The following is an 18,378-nucleotide window of genomic DNA, read 5'->3' on the forward strand; positions in this document are numbered from 1 at the left end:
GGTCACAAGGGGCAGCCAAGCAAGAACAAGACAAAGGGGAAGCGCTCATGCTTCAAGTGCGGTAAGATTGGTCATTTTATCGCTAACTGCCCCGATAACAACAGTGACCAGGAACAGGGAAACAAGAGGGAAAAGAAGAAGAATTACAAGAAGGCCAAGGGTGAGGCGCATCTCGGCAAGGAGTGGGATTCGGATTGCTCCTCCTCCGACTCCGACAATGAGGGACTCGCCGCCACTGCCTTCAACAAATCGGCTCTCTTCCCCAACGAACATCACACTTGCCTCATGGCAAGGGAAAAGAAGGTAATCACTCGTAATGCTAATACTTATGATTCTTCTAGTGATGATGAATCGAGTGAGGATGAAATTGATTACTCTAGTTTATTCAAGGGATTGGATAGAACTAAGATAGCTAAGATTAATGAGCTGATTGATGCCTTAAATGAAAAGGATAGAATCTTAGAGAAACAAGAAGATCTTTTATATGAAGAGCATGATAAATTTGTTAATGCTCAAAATTCACTTGCTCTAGAAGTTAAAAGAAATGGAATACTTTCTTGTGAACTTTCTACTTGTAATGAAACCATTTCTTCTTTAAAAGGTGAAATTAATGTTTTAACTGCTAAACTAGAAGTAGCAAGTAACTCTTGTGTTGAAAATATTACAATTTGCACTAGGTGTAAGGATTTTGATGTTAATGCTTGTAGTGAACACTTAGTTTCAATTTCGAAACTAAATGATGAAGTGGCTAGTCTTAATGCTCAACTTAAGACTAGCAAAAGTGAATTTGATAAGTTAAAATTTGCAAGGGATGCCTACACAATTGGTAGACACCCCTCAATTAAGGATGGACTTGGCTTCAAGAGAGAAGCTAAGAACTTAACAAGCCATAAGGCTCCCATTCCCGCCAAGGAGAAAGGGAAGGCCCCCATGGCTAGTAATGTGCAAAAGAACCATGCTTTTATGTATTATGATAGGAGACAAACTAGAAATGCTTATAGGAGTTATAATGCTTTTGATGATTTTGACTCTCATGCCATGTTTGCTTCTAATTCTTCCTACATGCATGGTAGAAATATGTCTAGGAGAAATGCTATTCATCATGTGTCTAGAAAGAATGCTATTCATGCTCCTAGGAAAGTAGTGAATAAACCTTCCACAATTTATTATGCTTTAAATGCTTCCTTTGCTATTTGTAGAAAGGATAAGAAAATTGTTGCTAGGAAGTTAGGGGCAAAATGCAAGGGAGACAAAACTTGCATTTGGGTCCCTAAGGATATTTGCACTAACCTTGTAGGACCCAACATGAGTTGGGTACCTAAGACCCAAGCCTAAATTTGCCTTGCATGTTTATGCATCCGGGGGTTCAAGCTGGATTATCGACAGCGGATGCACAAACCATATGACGGGGGAGAAGAAGATGTTCACCTCCTACGTCAAGAATAAAGATTCCCAAGATTCAATTGTATTCGGTGATGGGAATCAAGGCAAGGTAAAAGGGTTAGGTAAAATTGCAATTTCTAATGAGCATTCTATCTCTAATGTATTTTTAGTAGAGAGTCTTGGATATAATTTGCTATCTGTTAGTCAATTATGTCATATGGGATATAACTGTCTATTTACAAATGTAGATGTGTCTGTCTTTAGAAGAAGTGATGGTTCACTAGCTTTTAAGGGTGTATTAGACGGCAAACTTTATTTAGTTGATTTTGCAAAAGAAGAGGCCGGTCTAGATGCATGCTTAATAGCTAAGACTAGCATGGGCTGGCTGTGGCATCGCCGCTTAGCACATGTGGGGATGAAGAACCTTCACAAGCTTCTAAAGGGAGAACACGTGATAGGTTTGACTAACGTGCATTTCGAAAAAGATAGACCTTGTGCAGCTTGTCAAGCAGGTAAACAAGTGGGAGGAGCGCATCACAGCAAGAACGTGATGACCACTTCAAGACCCCTGGAGCTGCTGCATATGGACCTCTTCGGACCTGTCGCCTATCTGAGCATAGGAGGGAGTAAGTATGGTTTAGTTATTGTTGATGATTTTTCCCGCTTCACTTGGGTGTTCTTTTTGCAGGATAAGTCTGAAACCCAAGGGACCCTCAAGCGCTTCCTCAGGAGGGCTCAAAATGAGTTTGAGCTCAAAGTGAAAAAGATAAGGAGCGACAACGGGTCCGAGTTCAAGAACCTTCAAGTGGAGGAGTTCCTTGAAGAGGAAGGGATCAAGCACGAGTTCTCCGCTCCCTACACACCACAGCAAAATGGTGTGGTAGAAAGGAAGAACAGGACGCTCATTGACATGGCGAGGACGATGCTAGGAGAGTTCAAGACCCCCGAGTGCTTTTGGACGGAAGCCGTGAACACTGCTTGCCACGCCATCAACAGGGTCTACCTTCATCGCCTCCTCAAGAAGACGTCGTATGAGCTTCTAACCGGTAACAAACCCAATGTATCTTACTTTCGTGTATTTGGGAGCAAGTGCTACATTCTAGTGAAGAAAGGTAGAAATTCTAAGTTTGCTCCCAAAGCTGTAGAAGGGTTTTTGTTAGGTTATGACTCAAATACAAAGGCGTATAGAGTCTTCAACAAATCATCGGGTTTGGTTGAAGTCTCTAGCGACGTTGTATTTGATGAGACTAATGGCTCTCCAAGAGAGCAAGTTGTTGATTGTGATGATGTAGATGAAGAAGATGTTCCGACGGCCGCTATACGGACCATGGCGATTGGAGAAGTACGGCCACAGGAACAAGATGAACGAGATCAACCTTCTTCCTCAACTATGGTGCATCCCCCAACCAAAGATGACGAACAGGTACCTCAAGTGGAGGCGCTTGATCAAGGGGGAGCACAAGATGATCAAGTGATGGAGGAAGAAGTGCAACCGGCACCTCCAACCCAAGTTCGAGCGATGATTCAAAGGGATCATCCCGTCGACCAAATTCTGGGTGACATTAGCAAGGGAGTAACTACTCGATCTCGATTAGTTAATTTTTGTGAGCATTACTCCTTTGTCTCTTCTATTGAGCCTTTCAGGGTAGAAGAGGCCTTGCTAGATCCGGACTGGGTGTTGGCCATGCAAGAGGAGTTAAACAACTTCAAGCGCAATGAAGTTTGGACACTGGTGCCTCGTCCGAAGCAAAATGTTGTGGGAACCAAGTGGGTGTTCCGCAACAAACAGGACGAGCACGGGGTGGTGACGAGGAACAAGGCTCGACTTGTGGCAAAAGGTTATGCCCAAGTCGCAGGTTTGGATTTCGAGGAGACCTTTGCTCCTGTGGCTAGGCTAGAGTCAATTCGAATCTTGCTAGCATATGCCGCTCACCATTCTTTCAGGTTGTACCAAATGGATGTGAAGAGCGCTTTCCTCAACGGGCCAATCAAGGAGGAGGTGTACGTGGAGCAACCCCCTGGCTTTGAGGATGAACGGTACCCCGACCATGTGTGTAAGCTCTCTAAGGCGCTCTATGGACTTAAGCAAGCCCCAAGAGCATGGTATGAATGCCTTAGAGATTTCTTAATTGTTAATGCTTTCAAGGTTGGGAAAGCCGATCCAACTCTTTTTACAAAGACATGCGATGGTGATTTGTTTGTGTGCCAAATTTATGTCGATGACATAATATTTGGTTCTACTAACCAAAAGTCTTGTGAAGAGTTTAGCAGGGTGATGACGCAGAAATTCGAGATGTCGATGATGGGCGAGTTGAACTACTTCCTTGGGTTCCAAGTGAAGCAACTCAAGGACGGCACCTTCATCTCCCAAACAAAGTACACTCAAGATCTGCTAAAGCGGTTTGGGATGAAGGACGCCAAGCCCGCAAAGACGCCGATGGGGACCGACGGACACACCGACCTCAACAAAGGAGGTAAGTCCGTTGATCAAAAAGCATACCGGTCAATGATAGGTTCTTTGCTTTACTTATGTGCTAGTCGACCGGATATTATGCTTAGCGTATGCATGTGTGCTAGATTTCAATCCGATCCTAAGGAGTGTCACTTAGTGGCGGTGAAGCGAATTCTTAGATATTTGGTTGCTACGCCTTGCTTCGGGCTCTGGTATCCAAAGGGGTCTACCTTTGACTTAGTTGGATACTCAGACTCCGACTATGCTGGATGTAAGGTCGATAGGAAGAGTACATCAGGGACGTGCCAATTCTTAGGAAGGTCCCTGGTGTCATGGAACTCTAAGAAACAAACCTCCGTTGCCCTATCCACCGCTGAGGCCGAGTACATTGCCGCAGGTCAGTGTTGCGCGCAACTACTTTGGATGAGGCAAACCCTCCGGGACTTTGGCTACAATCTGAGCAAAGTCCCACTCCTATGTGATAATGAGAGTGCTATCCGCATGGCGGAAAATCCTGTTGAACACAGCCGCACAACGCACATAGACATCCGGCATCACTTTTTGAGAGACCACCAGCAAAAGGGAGATATCGAAGTGTTTCATGTTAGCACCGAGAACCAGCTAGCCGATATCTTCACTAAGCCTCTAGATGAGAAGACCTTTTGCAGGTTGCGTAGTGAGCTAAATGTCATAGATTCGCGGAACCTGGATTAAATTGTAGCATACATGTACTTATGCATTTGATCAGGTTCATTCTGCATATTGTTGCTTATTGTGGTGCTCAAGTTGTACAAACACTCCCTGGACCTCACAAGTCCGTTGCAAAGTGATGCACATGTTTAGGGGGAGATGTGTTACAACTTGACCCTTTGAGACTAACCATTTGCTTGAGTTTGCTTGATTTAGTCTCGAAGGTGAATTGAAAGGGAAAAGGTGGACTTGGATCATGAAAGACTTCCACTGCACTCCGATGAGAGGGTAACTATTTCCAAGTTCATCTCATGAAATCTTATTGCCATTTGCTCTTAATTGGAGACTTTGGTGAGGCAATGAGGTTATAAGGCCAAGATTGATCCCGTTTTGGTGCTTGATGCCAAAGGGGGAGAAAATAAAGGCCAAAGCAATAAATGGATCAGCTACCACTTGAGAGATTTTGAAAATAGTAGAGTTTTTGTTTTGTCAAAAGCTTTTATTGTCTCTATTGTCAAAAGTTGGCTTCTTGTGGGGAGAAGTGTTGATTATGGGAAATAGGGGGAGTTTTTGAAATCATTGATCAATCTCTTTTGGAATGACTCTCTTTATGCTTCAACATGTGTGTTTGACTTAGAGATAGAGATTTGAGTTTGATTTGCAAAAACAAACCAAGTGGTGGCAAAGGATGATCCATATATGCCAAAATTGAATCAAAACCAATTTGAGTTTTTATTTGAAGTGATTTTGCACTTGTTCTAGTTGCTTTATGTTGTGTTGGCATAAATCACCAAAAAGGGGGAGATTGAAAGGGAAATGTGCCCTTGGGCCATTTCTAAGTATTTTGGTGATTGAGTGCAAACACAAGTGCTTAAATGTGAAAATATGCTCATGGTTGAACAAAGTGCAAATCACAAGTAAAGGTATGTTTCTAAGCCTTAGTACATTAGTTTTGTGTACTGACATCTTGTCTAAGTGTTAGAAACAGATACAAGAAGAGAAGAGAAGACTTCGCTGTGTACAGCCAAGGGGCTGTTTCGGTCTGGGGCACCGGACTGTCCGGTGGTGCACCGGACAGTGTCTGGTGGTGCACCGGACAGTGTCCGGTGCACCAGGCTGCCTCGGCCGAACAGGCCACTCTCGGGTTTTTCTCCGGCGACTTCGGCTAAAATTCACCGGACTGTCCGGTGTGCACCGGACTGTCCGGTGAGCCAACGGTTGGCCGGGCCAACGGTCGGCCGCGCGATCGGCGCGCGACACGTGGCCGAGCCAACGGTCGGAAGGAAGCACCGGACTGTCCGGTGTGCACCGGACTGTCCGGTGTGCACCGGACTGTCCGGTGCGCCAGATCTGCAACGGTCGGCAACGGTCGGCTGCGCTGTTTATGGAAACAAATCGGGCACCGGACAGTGTCCGGTGTGCACCGGACTGTCCGGTGCGCCCGACGACAGAAGGCAAGGATAGCCTTCCAGATGTGCTCTCAACGGCTCCTAGCTGCCTTGGGGCTATAAAAGGGACCCCTAGGCGCATGGAGGAGGAAACCAAGCATTCCTACAACTCTTCTAAGCACCAAGACATCAATCTCACGCATTCGTTTCATTGTGATAGCATATAGAGCTCTTGTGGAGTTGTGAACTCTTTGTGTTGCGTTGCGAGCTCTTGTTGCGACTTGTGTGCGTGTTGTTGCTCTGATTTTCGAGTCTTGTGTGCGTTGCTCATTCCCACCTTACTCCGTAATTCTTTGTGAACTCAATTGTAAGGGCGAGAGACTCCAAGTTGTGGAGATTCCTCGCAAACGGGAAAAGATCAAAGGAAAGAAAAACACCGTGGTATTCAAGTTGATCATTGGATCACTTGAGAGGAGTTGAGTGCAACTCTCGTCCGTTGGGACGCCACAACGTGGAGTAGGCAAGTTTTGTACTTGGCCGAACCACGGGATAACCACCGTGTCAACTCTGTGATTGCTTTCTTGTGGTTATTGTGTTTTGACTCCTCTCTAGCCACTTGGCCATACTTGTGCTAACTCTTAACAAGTTTTTGTGGCTTAAGTTTTGAAGTTTTACAGGATCACCTATTCACCCCCCCCTCTAGGTGCTCTCAAAAAGCGGTATGCTTCCTATCTTCCCTAGACATCTCGATTGGATGGAAACCAGAATAAGCATATAAGAAAGACAAAAGGTCGCACCCGGAGGTGGAATCCACGATTTGATCTATTCGCGGAAGTGGATACGGGTCCTTAGGACAAGCCTTGTTAAGTCTGGTGTAGTCGATGCACATCCGAAGCTTCCCATTCACCTTGGGGACGATGACTGGGTTGGCCAGCCATACTGGGTGATGAACCTCTTCGATGAAGCCGACGTCTATCAGCTTCCGGACCTCCTCTCGGATGAAGTCCTGCCGCTCGACGGACTGTCTGCGAGGCTTCTGACTCACCGGCCTAGCGTCAGGGTTGATCTTCAGGTGGTGCTCGATCACCTCCCTCGGGATCCCAGGCATCCGCGATGGCTCCCATGCGAACACGTCGACATTTGCCTGGAGGAAGGCGACGAGCGCGAGTTCCTATTTCTCCTCCAGATCACCCGCAATGCGAGTGGTTTGGCGGGAATCCGCGCAGAGCCGGATGGCCTTGATGGGGACGTTGTTGGCTCTGAATGGCCGCACCTTCGGCACCTTGGTAGGCGCCTTGGAATCGAAGGTCGAGGGGTTCCTCCCTCCATCGTCCGGGTGAGCAGCTTCTGCTACCAGGGCGTGCAGCTTTTCCACAACCGCAAGCGCAGCGACACGGTCGTCCTGCACGGTGAGGACCCCGGCCGAAGACGGCATCTTGAGGACCAAATACCCGTAATGGGCAATGGCCATGAACTGGTACAGGGCCGGCCTGCCGATGATGGCGTTGAAGAGGAGGTTAACCTCCACGACGTCGAACTGAACTTTCTCCGTGCGGAAGTTCTCCTCGGTCCCGAATGTTACCGAGAGTGCGATGCTCCCGAGGGGATACACCGGTTGTGGGCCCACTCCGGAGAATGGGCGAGAGGGTCCCAGCTGGGACCCTAGGATCTGCAGCTGCTTGAATGTAGCATGACTGATGACGTTGAGGCTGGCCCCTCCGTCAATCAGAACATGGTGCAGCCGCATGTTAGCGATGACAGGGGCAGTGATGAGCGATAGTATACCGGCCCCTGCCATGTTGTCGGGGCAGTCGGATGCCCCGAAGGAGATGGTTGTGCTCCGCCACCGTTGGTGTGGGGGCGCCTTCGGGACCCCTGGGGTCGCCGACAGGACCTCGCGGCGCAGGGACTTGACGTTCATGCGGGAGGTGAGCTCCCAGCTCCCTCCATACATGACGTACAACTTCTTGCGGCAGTCGTTGTCGTCACCGGAGTCAGAGTCCCCAGTGAAGACATCCTTCAGGCCCCCTCGGGCGATTGATACCCGAGGTCCCATTCTCCCGCGGCCACCTCACCGTCGTCGACCCTCTCCTTGCCAGGCCGGCGACGAGGTGGGGAGCCGTCCTTGGAAGACTGCTCGCGCCGCTCGCTGACGCGCTTTGTGAGCTTGATGATCTCGCGGCACTCGGCGGCGCTGTGGCAACTGTTGGGGTGCACAAGGCATGAGCTGCTGTTACCCCCCTGCGGCCGTGGGCGCTTGTTGCGCTCGTTTCGGCCCCTAGTCGCAGCTGCAACGACCGGAGCAGTAGTCTGCGACTTCTCGTGGCCACAGTTCTTCTTCTTCTTCTTTTTGCCGTCCTGAGCAACGGCACCCGAGCCACCCGTCTGGGTAACCCCAGTCTATGGTGCCGAGTGCCATGCACGGCCTTCGGTCGCTCTGGCGCACTTGTCGACCAGAGCGAAGAGTGTGGTGACAGTCTCCACGTCATGCGTGGCTAACTTCTCCAACATCTTTTCATCACGCACCCCCTGGCGGAAAGTGGTGATGATGGAAGCATCGGAGATACGGGGTATAGTATCTCGTACCTTGGTGAAGCGGGAGATGAAGGCCTGGAGAGTTTCCCCGGGCTCCTGCCTCACTGCATGGAGGTGAGCCTCCATGCCATGCCGCTGATAAGCGCTGGTGAAGTTCGCTGTGAACCGTGCACAGAGCTCTTCCCAGGAGTAGATTGATCCTGGGGTAAGGTTCATGAGGCAAGTCCGGGCTGGCCCATACAAGGCTACATGGAAGTATGTTGCCATTACGATGGTGTCTCCACCCGCTGTCGTAATGGCGGTGACGTAAACCTGCAAGAATTCCGACGGATTTGACGTACCGTCGTACTTCTCTGGCAGGTGTGGCCGGAACTTGGATGGCCAGGTCACCGCGCGGAGATGATCCGCCAGTGCGGCGTAGCCCACGCCAGCCAGTGGGACACCCGCTTGGATCCGAGCACCCGTTGGGATCTGCGGTGCAACCGCAGCGAAGTCATAGTCGAGGTTGCGACCCTCGACGTTTTGTCGGCGCTCGCGCGCCCTCTCTAGAGAGACGCGGGCATCCTCGCCCGCACACATGCGGTTGAGCTCTGCCCACAGGTCATTAGAACTCTCTAGAGAGATTGGAGCGTCCTCTCCCGCACGCCGGCGGTTGAGCTCCGCCCGCAGGTCTTCGGTCGGTGCGGCCCTCACCGAGGGCGAGCGCACTGACGCCGACACCTCATGTTGGCGCGCGGGACGACTGAGGCCTGGGCCTGGCTGAGCCAGAGTGTGCCATGACGAGTAGACGGTCGACATCGTCCTGTCACTGCTTCATGGCCCCCGGCGAGGCCGTGGAGCTAGGGGGTGGCGCAGCAATTCTCTGGCCGCAGACAGCGCCCCAGGCGCAGCCCTAGACACCCTAGACGTTTGCGCGAGAGTGTGCTGCCGCGTAGAGTGCACAACAGCGGCTGCACCAGGCGCAGGGAGGTTGGTGGCCCGCGGTGTGGAAGACGCAGCCGCCGCCTCCACTATGAAGTCCTCAGGCATGAAATCCTAGTGCTCAACGATGTGGACCATGGTGTCAAGCAGAAAAACAAGCAAAAACCTAAAGCTTAGGCCCCTACCTGGCGCGCCAAATGTTGGAGAGGAAATTCTCCGGCCGGGTGGCGGAACGCACCCGCCCTAAATCCTAAGATGAGGAGGGGCCTAAGCGTTTTGCCTGTTAGATGGAATCGGGAAGAACACAAGAACACATAAGAGTTTAGAGTGGTTCGGGCCACCGGAGCGTAATACCCTACTCCATGGTGTGTTGTATTGAGCTTGAGAGCTTGTATGAACTTGTGAGTCTGAGTGTCTGAGTGAGCTTGAGCCTAAGTTGCGTCTACCTTGTAACGTCGTGTGCCCTCCCTTTTATAGCTCAAGGGAGGCACGTACAAGGGTGCTGAGCCCCGACATGTGGGCCCAGGGGCAAAACGGAGGGAATACACTATAGAAGTATCTCATGCCAGCAACGGCTGGGCAATCTTCCAGCGCCATAATGTCCGTAGTCCATATAGTATTGATGTGTCGCGGCTGCCTCCTCGGTAACGCGCGAGTCATGATGAGCATAGTCTACGCCACAACACGGGTGTACTGCCTGCCAACTGAATGGACAGGCACGCCGCCTATAGGATGGCCTGGTCACCGCCCACCAGTGGAGTGGACAGGGCTTATTAAATGCTGAGGCGGCACATCGCCTACCAGTGGAGTGGACATGGCTCATTAAATGCCGAGGCGACACATCACCTGCCAGTGGAATAGACAGGCGGCGCGGCTTATCCGCAATAAATGCAGAGGTCGCGCGGCCCAGAGGCCTTACATCAGGCTCCGCCCGCTGGCTTACGTCACGGGTAGTGGGCCACATGGCAGCATCGGGTCTCCGCCTGAGCGGGGAGCATAAGCGTACACGGCATGGTCCGAACACGTGTCGTCTCCGGACCCCCGCCTGGTCTTGATTAAGGTCCGGGTATTCTTTGTCCCAGAATCCCGGGACCCGTCCCAAGGGTCCGGTTTGTTCCCGTGGAGGTCCTGGACCTTGCCCGGAGGTCCGGTCCGTATATGCAGGGGTCCGGCACTTTCCCGTGGGGGTCTGGACCCACTGTTGATACCTTGGAGGATATTGTCTTCTCTGGCCACGTGGCAGCCCTAGAGCAGTCCACGTGGTGGGGTCGGGTGTTGTTCACCACGCGGCTAGAGATAGCCGCGCGGGCACCGCGTCTTCATACTGTAGTAAGGGGTACCCCTGTTTCAGGGTACCGACAGATTGGTTGTCAAAACTTTAGATAGTAGATGGAGTTGTCTCTCTTACTCTATGTTAAATCAGGTTGAAAGACCTTAATTTGGTCTTTGTATTTGAGTGGTAATTTAGGTAGGCTAACATGTGTTAGATTTGAGATGCACACCTTTTTAGTCCACACACACACTAGTGTGAGCAATATATATAACTATGGTAGATGTATGGCTTAGACATGTTGATAATGCTCGACTAGTGTGATAGATAAGCTCATTGCATATGATACATGGCATATGATGTCATGTGACAGAGAAGATCAAGAGACATGATTTGGCTACGATCGATAGGGCTACGAGAGTGAAGGGCAATCTAGAGGCTTGAGGGTGGTGAAGCATGAATAGAGAGCTCGACGCTAGTGGACCAAGGCAGCAGTAAAGAACAAGCGAATTTACGATCAGTTCAAGGGAGAAAAGTATGATATAAGACAATGTGTTTTGGGTATGAAAGAGTAGCAAAAATCACATGTGGCTAAAGGTGTGAGCTTTGAAACCTGAATTGTATCATCGGCAGGTCTCAGATGACTCAAAATGACGTCGGTTACAATTGCGAGTGGACGCCACCGTGACGGTCGCACCGTTCATCTATTTATTGGGGCCAAACTTCTATGCAATCCTATATATAATTACACTTTAACTACTCTCTCTTGCATAGGAAAAAACACATTTAGGGTGTACATGTAGTGCATGTCTTCTCTCGATCGATGTTTTTTAAGACGTCACTCTTGAACTAAACCTTCATATTCCTGTTATTGTCTAAGCTTCGCTTCTCAGCATCTTTAGCGATACTGTTTCCAAATCTCCACCGACTAGACAAATCATCCTATCGAAGCCGACTAGCAGGGTTAACTTGGAGTCTTTCAAAACATGTCAATCTCTCTATACTAAAAAAATATAAATAACAACTGGTAAAAACTGTTTTTATCATCTGGAACTTTCGATCAGAAACCTTCTATCTTCTGATGCTTATAAGGCTCTCTCCAGCAGTAGTCTGTATATGGATCTGTACCCTATATTTAGCGTTTGGTATAGTTCGCAATGCCTCCAACAACGTGCGCTATCACATCCGGTAAGATAGCGGAGGCTTACAGGGTCCTCTATACCTGGGGCTGCTTTGCCATCCGCTAAACACTGTGCTCATAGCTTTCTCATTTAATTCCACTCGATTTCCTGTACGGGGATGTGACGTATGTGTACTTTTGGTGTACGACACTAGAGATCACAAGGAATCAATGATACAACGGTGATGGAGGAATGTTTAGAAATTAGTTGTAATGATGAAAAGGTTATGTAAATGAATAAATAATTTTTTAGGATTCTGTATGAGTAATTCATTTTCATGAGTCGTCAAAATTACTGTTAATATAGTTGGCGAAATAAAAAACAATGTATTTAATGAAGTCTATTAACACTGTATGTATAGAGAATAGAATTTAGAGAACGCTGTTGGAGATGAAAAAGATATAGAGGATGAAATCTTTTAGAGAGTTCTGTAAAGGACAGAGAATATTATTTTAAGAGATGAAATTTAGAGTATATTGCTAGAGATAGCCTAAAACTGTTTTAGGCTACCAAAGTATGGGCCTGTTTGGTTTGATGACTAACTTGCCCCACTTTGCCACACTTTTCTGCCTAAGGTTAGTTCTTCAATTCAAACGACTAACCTTAGGCAAAGTGTGGCACGTTTAGCCACAAACCAAACAGCCCTTATGTCTTTCAGATTCTGTGCTAAGCAGGAGAGTGAACCAAATCGAAAACGGAATATTTGTTCTTTGTTTTTATGGTGGGTACACATGCTCATCTGTTCAAGTCCTTGTCAGTCACCTCGCTGCAGGTGCACATCATTTGTAGGTGGCTCGCGCAAGTCGCTGCAGGTGCATCCAATCCAACAACGACACGAACGCCGTGGCGGTAACCGCCAAAATATCTCACAACCTCCCAGCCCCACGTCCCCTTCCTGCCGGCTTCGGCCTGTACCGTAGCGGCGGCAGCCGCCGGCCGAGCAGATTCTGCACCCGGAGAGGCTGTGCAGTGGGTGGCCAGTATCACGCTAAACGCCACGCCCAACATGCCTAAACAAAATAAATAGTCACAGAATTCACTGTTCGCTTTAGCACGTGCGAGCATCAATGCAAAAGCGTGGGTCCACACTTCGTGGTGGGTGGGTGGTAGCCTGGGCCCTGGTGTCTGGTGTAGACGAAGACGGCCACGGCGACCCGTTGCCGTTGCACGCCGACGCCGCATTGACTTTTGAGCCACCAAGTCTCGAGCGATGCGCCACACTGCCCGCTGCCACTGACCACTGATTAGCTTCGCCTCGCTATACCTATACATATCCGGCGGGCGGCGGCTCGACAGGAGCACCTAGCAGCCAGCAGCGGACGCGCGGACAAGGGCAGCGGCATGGCGGAGACGGCGATCACGACGGTGCTGGCCAAAGTGGCGGAGCTGGTGGCGTGGGAGGCGGCTGTGCTGCTGGAGGTGGGCGACGACGTGCGCCTCCTCCGGGACAAGCTCGAGTGGCTCCACACCTTCATCCGCGACGCCGACCGCCGCCGCCGCCGCCGCGACGACGAGTTCGTCGCCGTCTGGGTGCGCCAGACCCGCGACGTCGCCTTCGAGGCCGAGGACGCGCTGGACGACTTCCTACACCGCGCTGGGCGGAGGAAGGCCGCGCTGGGCTCCCGGTGCGCGCTCGGGTGCTGGTGGCCCGGCGGGTGCGCCGGCCAGGTCGCGCTCCGCCACGACCTCTCGGGGCGTATCCGCCAGATCAGGAAGCGGCTCGATAAGATCTCCGAGAACCGCGCCGACTACAACATCGAGCACACGCCCGCGCCGGCCTGGGCCGCTTGCTCCTCCTCCGCCACCACCCTCGCTGCCTGGTACGAAGCAGTCAGTGCTTGCGATTCCGTGCGATCGATTTGCCCGCAAATCTGTGTCTGTGTCCATGTGGATGTGGTGTTGCTCTCCTCCTCTTCTCGTTTCATTCGGCGGCCAAGATTCGTGTGAATTTCCAATCTGCTGTGCTAGAGGAATTTTGATCAATTCGACCGGATTTCCGTGCAGGGACGATCTAGAGGAGTACACGGTCGGCCTGGACAAGTACAGCGACATGCTTAAGGAGCAGCTCCTCGACGACTCCGTCCCCGCGCGCGCGCTCGTGGCCATCGCCGGCGAGAGCAGCATTGGCAAGACGACGCTCGCGCGGAAGGTGTACCAGAGCCTCGAGGTCCGCAACCACTTCGAGATCCGCACGTGGACGGTGCTCCCGCACAAGTGCCGCGCCGCCGACGTTCTCCGCGACATCCACGAGCAGATGACCTCCCAGCTGCGGCGGACCCCGTCCGCGTCCAACTCCAAGCAGGCCGTGGAAGACGCCTGCGATGACAAAGCCTTCGGGCCGGGAAAGGACATCAGCAACCAGCTGTACAGGAGCATGACGGGGAGGCGGTACCTCGTGGTCATCGACGGCAGCGTTGCCGTCACGGACTGGAACAGCCTACGAGCTTCCCTCCCCGACGAGGGCAACGGCAGCAGGGTGCTTCTGATCACGGACTTGGAAGGCCTGGAGGTGGTCGGCCACGCTCAGGCTGGCCACACGTACGACCCGATCGAGCTGACCCGGCTGAGCCCGGAGAGCACGTACGAGGTGTTCCGACGCCGGGTGTTCGGCGCCCGCGGCGACTGCCCCGGCCGGTACAAGTCGAGGTACTACCAAGACGTGTTCCGGATCACGCGTGGCCTGCCGCTGTCGATCGTCGTCCTCGCCGGTATCCTGCGGTCCAAGGAGCTGCCCGCAGAGTGGGACGAGGTGATGGCGCAGCTGGCCCCGCCGGCGCGCGAGCAGCAAAGGGGCGGCAGCGGCGGCAGCAGCAACAGCTGGCCCCGGATCATGTCGCGGGCCTTCGACGACCTGCCGCACCACCTCAAGTCGTGCTTCCTATACCTGGCGGCGATGCGGGAGAGCACCCCGGTGGACGCGCAGCGCCTGGTGCGCCTGTGGGTGGCCGAGGGGTTCGTGCGCCCGCGCCGCGGGAGCACCATGGAGGAGGTCGGGCAGGGGTACCTCAAGGAGCTCATCTCCCGGTGCATGGTGCAGCTGGTGGACAAGGACGACTTCGGCGCCGTGCTGACGGTGGTGGTGCACGACCGGCTGCACGCATTCGCGCAGGACGAGGCACAGGAGGCCAGCTTCATCGAGAGCCACGACAGCACAGACGTGCTCGCGCCGGCCACCGTGCGGCGCCTCGCCGTCCTCAACTCCACCACGGACAGGTACGTCCAGCTCAGCAACGCGCTCCCCAAGCTGCGCTCCATCATCTGCGACCTGGTGGAGGGTCGCCGAGTCAGGTCCAGCAACTTCATCCGCACCAGCGACCTGAGCTTCCTCCATGCTTCCAAGTTCCTCCGTGTCATCGACATCCAGGGACTCGAGCTCAAGAGGCTCCCAAACGAGATCGGCTCCATGATCCATTTGAGGTACTGATCGATTCCGAAACACTGTAGCTGCAGAGGTGAGAATAGAGGCTAGATTAATGTCTGGTCATGCATTTTCGTATGAGCAGGTACCTGGGTCTCCGCTGCGGCCACCTAGAGAAGCTCCCAAGCACCATTGGCAACCTTGTCAACCTGCAGTCGCTCATCCTCGGCGGCCGCCACGTTCTGGAGGTGCCCGCCGCGTTCTGGAGGATCGCCACGCTGCGGCACGTCGTCGCGCGGTTCGCTCTGCCGAGCAGGGCCCTGGGCAACCTGCACAGCCTCCAGACGCTACATGGCGTGCAGCCCCGCGGGTGGGGCGGCGACTACAACCCGCTGGGGAAGGCCGCCAACCTCCGGTCGCTGGAGCTGGGCGAGCTGACCTCCGAGCACGCCGATGCGCTCGAGGCCGCGTTGGAGAACCTCGACCTCCTGGAGCACCTGGCGCTGCGGGGCGACCCGCTGCCGTCGAGCGTGTTCAGCGTCCCGAGCCTCCGCCGGCTGCAGAGCCTGAGGCTGATGGGCGCCATGGATGAGCCGGAGGGGCCCAGCTGCGCGGAGGACGTCCGGTACATCCGGCCGAACCTGACCAGGCTATCGATGTGGAATACCGAGGTGGGGCAGAAGTTCGTGGACATGCTGGCCGAGCTGCCGAGCCTGGCCGAGCTGACGATGATGTACGACTCATACGACGGCGATCGGCTGGCGTTCGTGGAGACTGGGTTCCCGAGCCTGCAGAAGCTAAAGCTCGGTCTACCGGAGCTGGAGGAGTGGACGGTGGCCCCGGGGTCCATGCCGGGGCTCGGCACGCTGACGCTGTGCCGGTGCGCCAGGATGCAGATGCTCCCGGAGGCGCTCGCCGGGATGAGGGAGCTGGAGGAGGTGGTGCTGTACAGCATGCCCGACATCGTGAGCAGGATCAAGGAGGACGAAGGCCAGGATTACCACAAAGTCAAGCACGTACCCGTCATCCAGACTATATACTGATCATCCCCATCTGGTGAATGGTGATTGACCCGTTGTCAACACTGGCTGCTTCAACTCATGAGCGACTATGGTATGATGAGGCCTGGACATTCGCATTGCAATCTCTACTTTATAAAGAACCCGCTCCCACGGTTCCATGTTACCTTTCTCTTCCCGATTTATACAAAAGGAAAGTAAAAATTATGCACAAGTCAAGGTCAGAACATTAGTGGTTAGCTTCACATTCACACCTAACCAATAAAATGCATATAATGTTATGTTTTATTGAAACAAAGTCTACTTATATGATATATGAAAACTATAGCATTGTACGAGCATCCGACTAATTCTAGTGATAATGTCATTATTTTCCTCCGGACATATCTCGCTTGCTCGTCGACCCGTTCGAATTGTCGTTGAGTGAATTTGGTTGTGTGATGGATGCGACAAACTCCTTGCCGAATAACGCACCCTGTGATGCGCGTTGTGCCTCACGTGCGACCTACCGGCACGGGTATCCAAAGCTAATATGAATATTTCATCCAATAATTTTCGGCTAACGTGTTTTTCGGCACGGGTATCCAATAATTTGCGAAAAACCTTTCCCATGCCTGTCTCCGCAGCCTCCCATGTGTTAAACATATATACCTTATATTGTAGAAGATTATTTTGTACACTAATCTAACACATATTCTATATCTCTTGTAGGGTTTAAATTTGGTTCATGCCAAACTCCGAAAAAACAATATGAACTTTGTGTTGTGGACCAATTGGTGAACCCGAGTAGCAGAGTGAGCGATGTGTTTGGGCTTTATATTTTCATGTGATGGTGTACTTATTAGAAGTGAAACATATGTTTGGACTTGTATTCTTGCAAGACTTTTATGTTTGGACATATATATTTTTAAATTTGAACTCGTTGTTAGTGTTTGATTTCTACATGTAAACTGTTGTTATGTCTGTTCTGGGCTTATTGGTTTGAACTTGTTGGTTTATGCCTATTCTGAAGGCTTTCCATATGGGGAAGGAGTCAAAATAGACATTACATTTTTTAAAAAGAATTAAGTATGTGGGTTAACCGATGAACTTAAGCCACATATGATAAGTATGTTGGTTAACCTACATATTTACTGCCCACTTGGCGCATCTAGCCTACTCAGATCATGTGCCATGATGTTCGAAAGTTAAGTATGTCGGTGGGACCTGGTCGACGTAATTAATGGCCACGTGCACATTAAGTGAAAGGGAAATGACTTTAATCATTTACTCTAATTGATTTTGGTGCTTAATGACCATCACAACCTTATGTACTTACTAGTTTGCCTAGACTTTGATTCACAGGCGCATAAGTCCACTCAACTCAATTCTAAGCTAAAAACAACTCAAAACCAACTACACATGGGTAAAACTTGGAAAAAGTAAAGAATACCTAGTTTCACACCTTGGATAAGTTGCAAACACCCCTAGGAACCTATTTAACACATCTAAGATGGTTCGAAAGCTCATGTTTACAAAAACACACTTTCAGAGCAAGTTTGAGCTAAACAAGTTTCTAAGTTAGAGAGAGCAAAAAGTTCAAAAACATGACTTAGACTAGTTGGATTGTCACCACATATGTTTGTCTAAGTCTCAAGAACACCCTCAAAGATAGCTAAAAGGATCTGAAGAAGATTTGAAGAAAGGAAGGAAATTTGGTCTCCTGACTATCACACCTAGGGCTCACTGGATTGTTCGATGCCACACCGGACCATTCAGTTAGAGGACTAAAACTCAACCCGAGACAACGCGGTTTCTGGTGGCACACCGGATAGGTACTATTCACTATTCGGTGGCACACCGGACCGTCCGGTGTGAATTATAGTGAACATGCTACCTTTGGGAAAAATTGGTCTGGCACACCAGACGTTCGCTGGCACACCAGATCATCTGATAAGGGACCTGTCGGTACCTAGAAACAGGGGTACCCCTTGTTACAAGGTGAAGGCGTTGGGCCAGTAGAGAAGTCTCTGGTTGCGTGGAGAACAGTTCTCCACCGTGCCTCATCAACCGCCCTGGGGTCGCCACGTGGCGAAGGGAAGAGACGTGCTCCAGATACACGCAGTGGGTCTGGACCTACTGCGTGGAAGGCACCGGACCCCGCGCGTGATGGGCGGACCTCCGAGATAGGTCCCGGATCCT

General features: G+C 51.3%; 1 protein-coding gene across 2 annotated transcripts; it reads left to right on the top strand.

Moving 5' to 3' along the window:
- Positions 1–12,567: 12,567 nt before the first annotated feature.
- Positions 12,568–17,160, top strand: LOC103636335 (disease resistance protein RPP13-like). 2 transcript variants are annotated; one of them, XR_557945.4, is made up of 4 exons: positions 12,568–13,640; positions 13,825–15,237; positions 15,324–16,291; positions 16,909–17,160. XR_557945.4 is itself a non-coding variant. In NM_001322948.1 (3 exons), exons 1-3 carry the CDS (start codon positions 13,162–13,164, stop codon positions 16,219–16,221), a joined length of 2,790 nt encoding a protein of 929 aa, NP_001309877.1. In that variant the 5' UTR covers positions 12,997–13,161; the 3' UTR covers positions 16,222–16,367. The 2 variants fall into 2 exon arrangements, 1 of the variants encoding a protein (NP_001309877.1); NM_001322948.1 differs by lacking the exon at positions 16,909–17,160 and having other exon boundaries at positions 12,997–13,640; positions 15,324–16,367.
- The last annotated feature ends 1,218 nt before the right edge of the window (positions 17,161–18,378 follow it).

This window comes from Zea mays, chromosome 8 (genome assembly GCF_902167145.1).
Source record: "Zea mays cultivar B73 chromosome 8, Zm-B73-REFERENCE-NAM-5.0, whole genome shotgun sequence".
Classification (NCBI taxonomy): Eukaryota; Viridiplantae; Streptophyta; class Magnoliopsida; order Poales; family Poaceae; genus Zea; species Zea mays.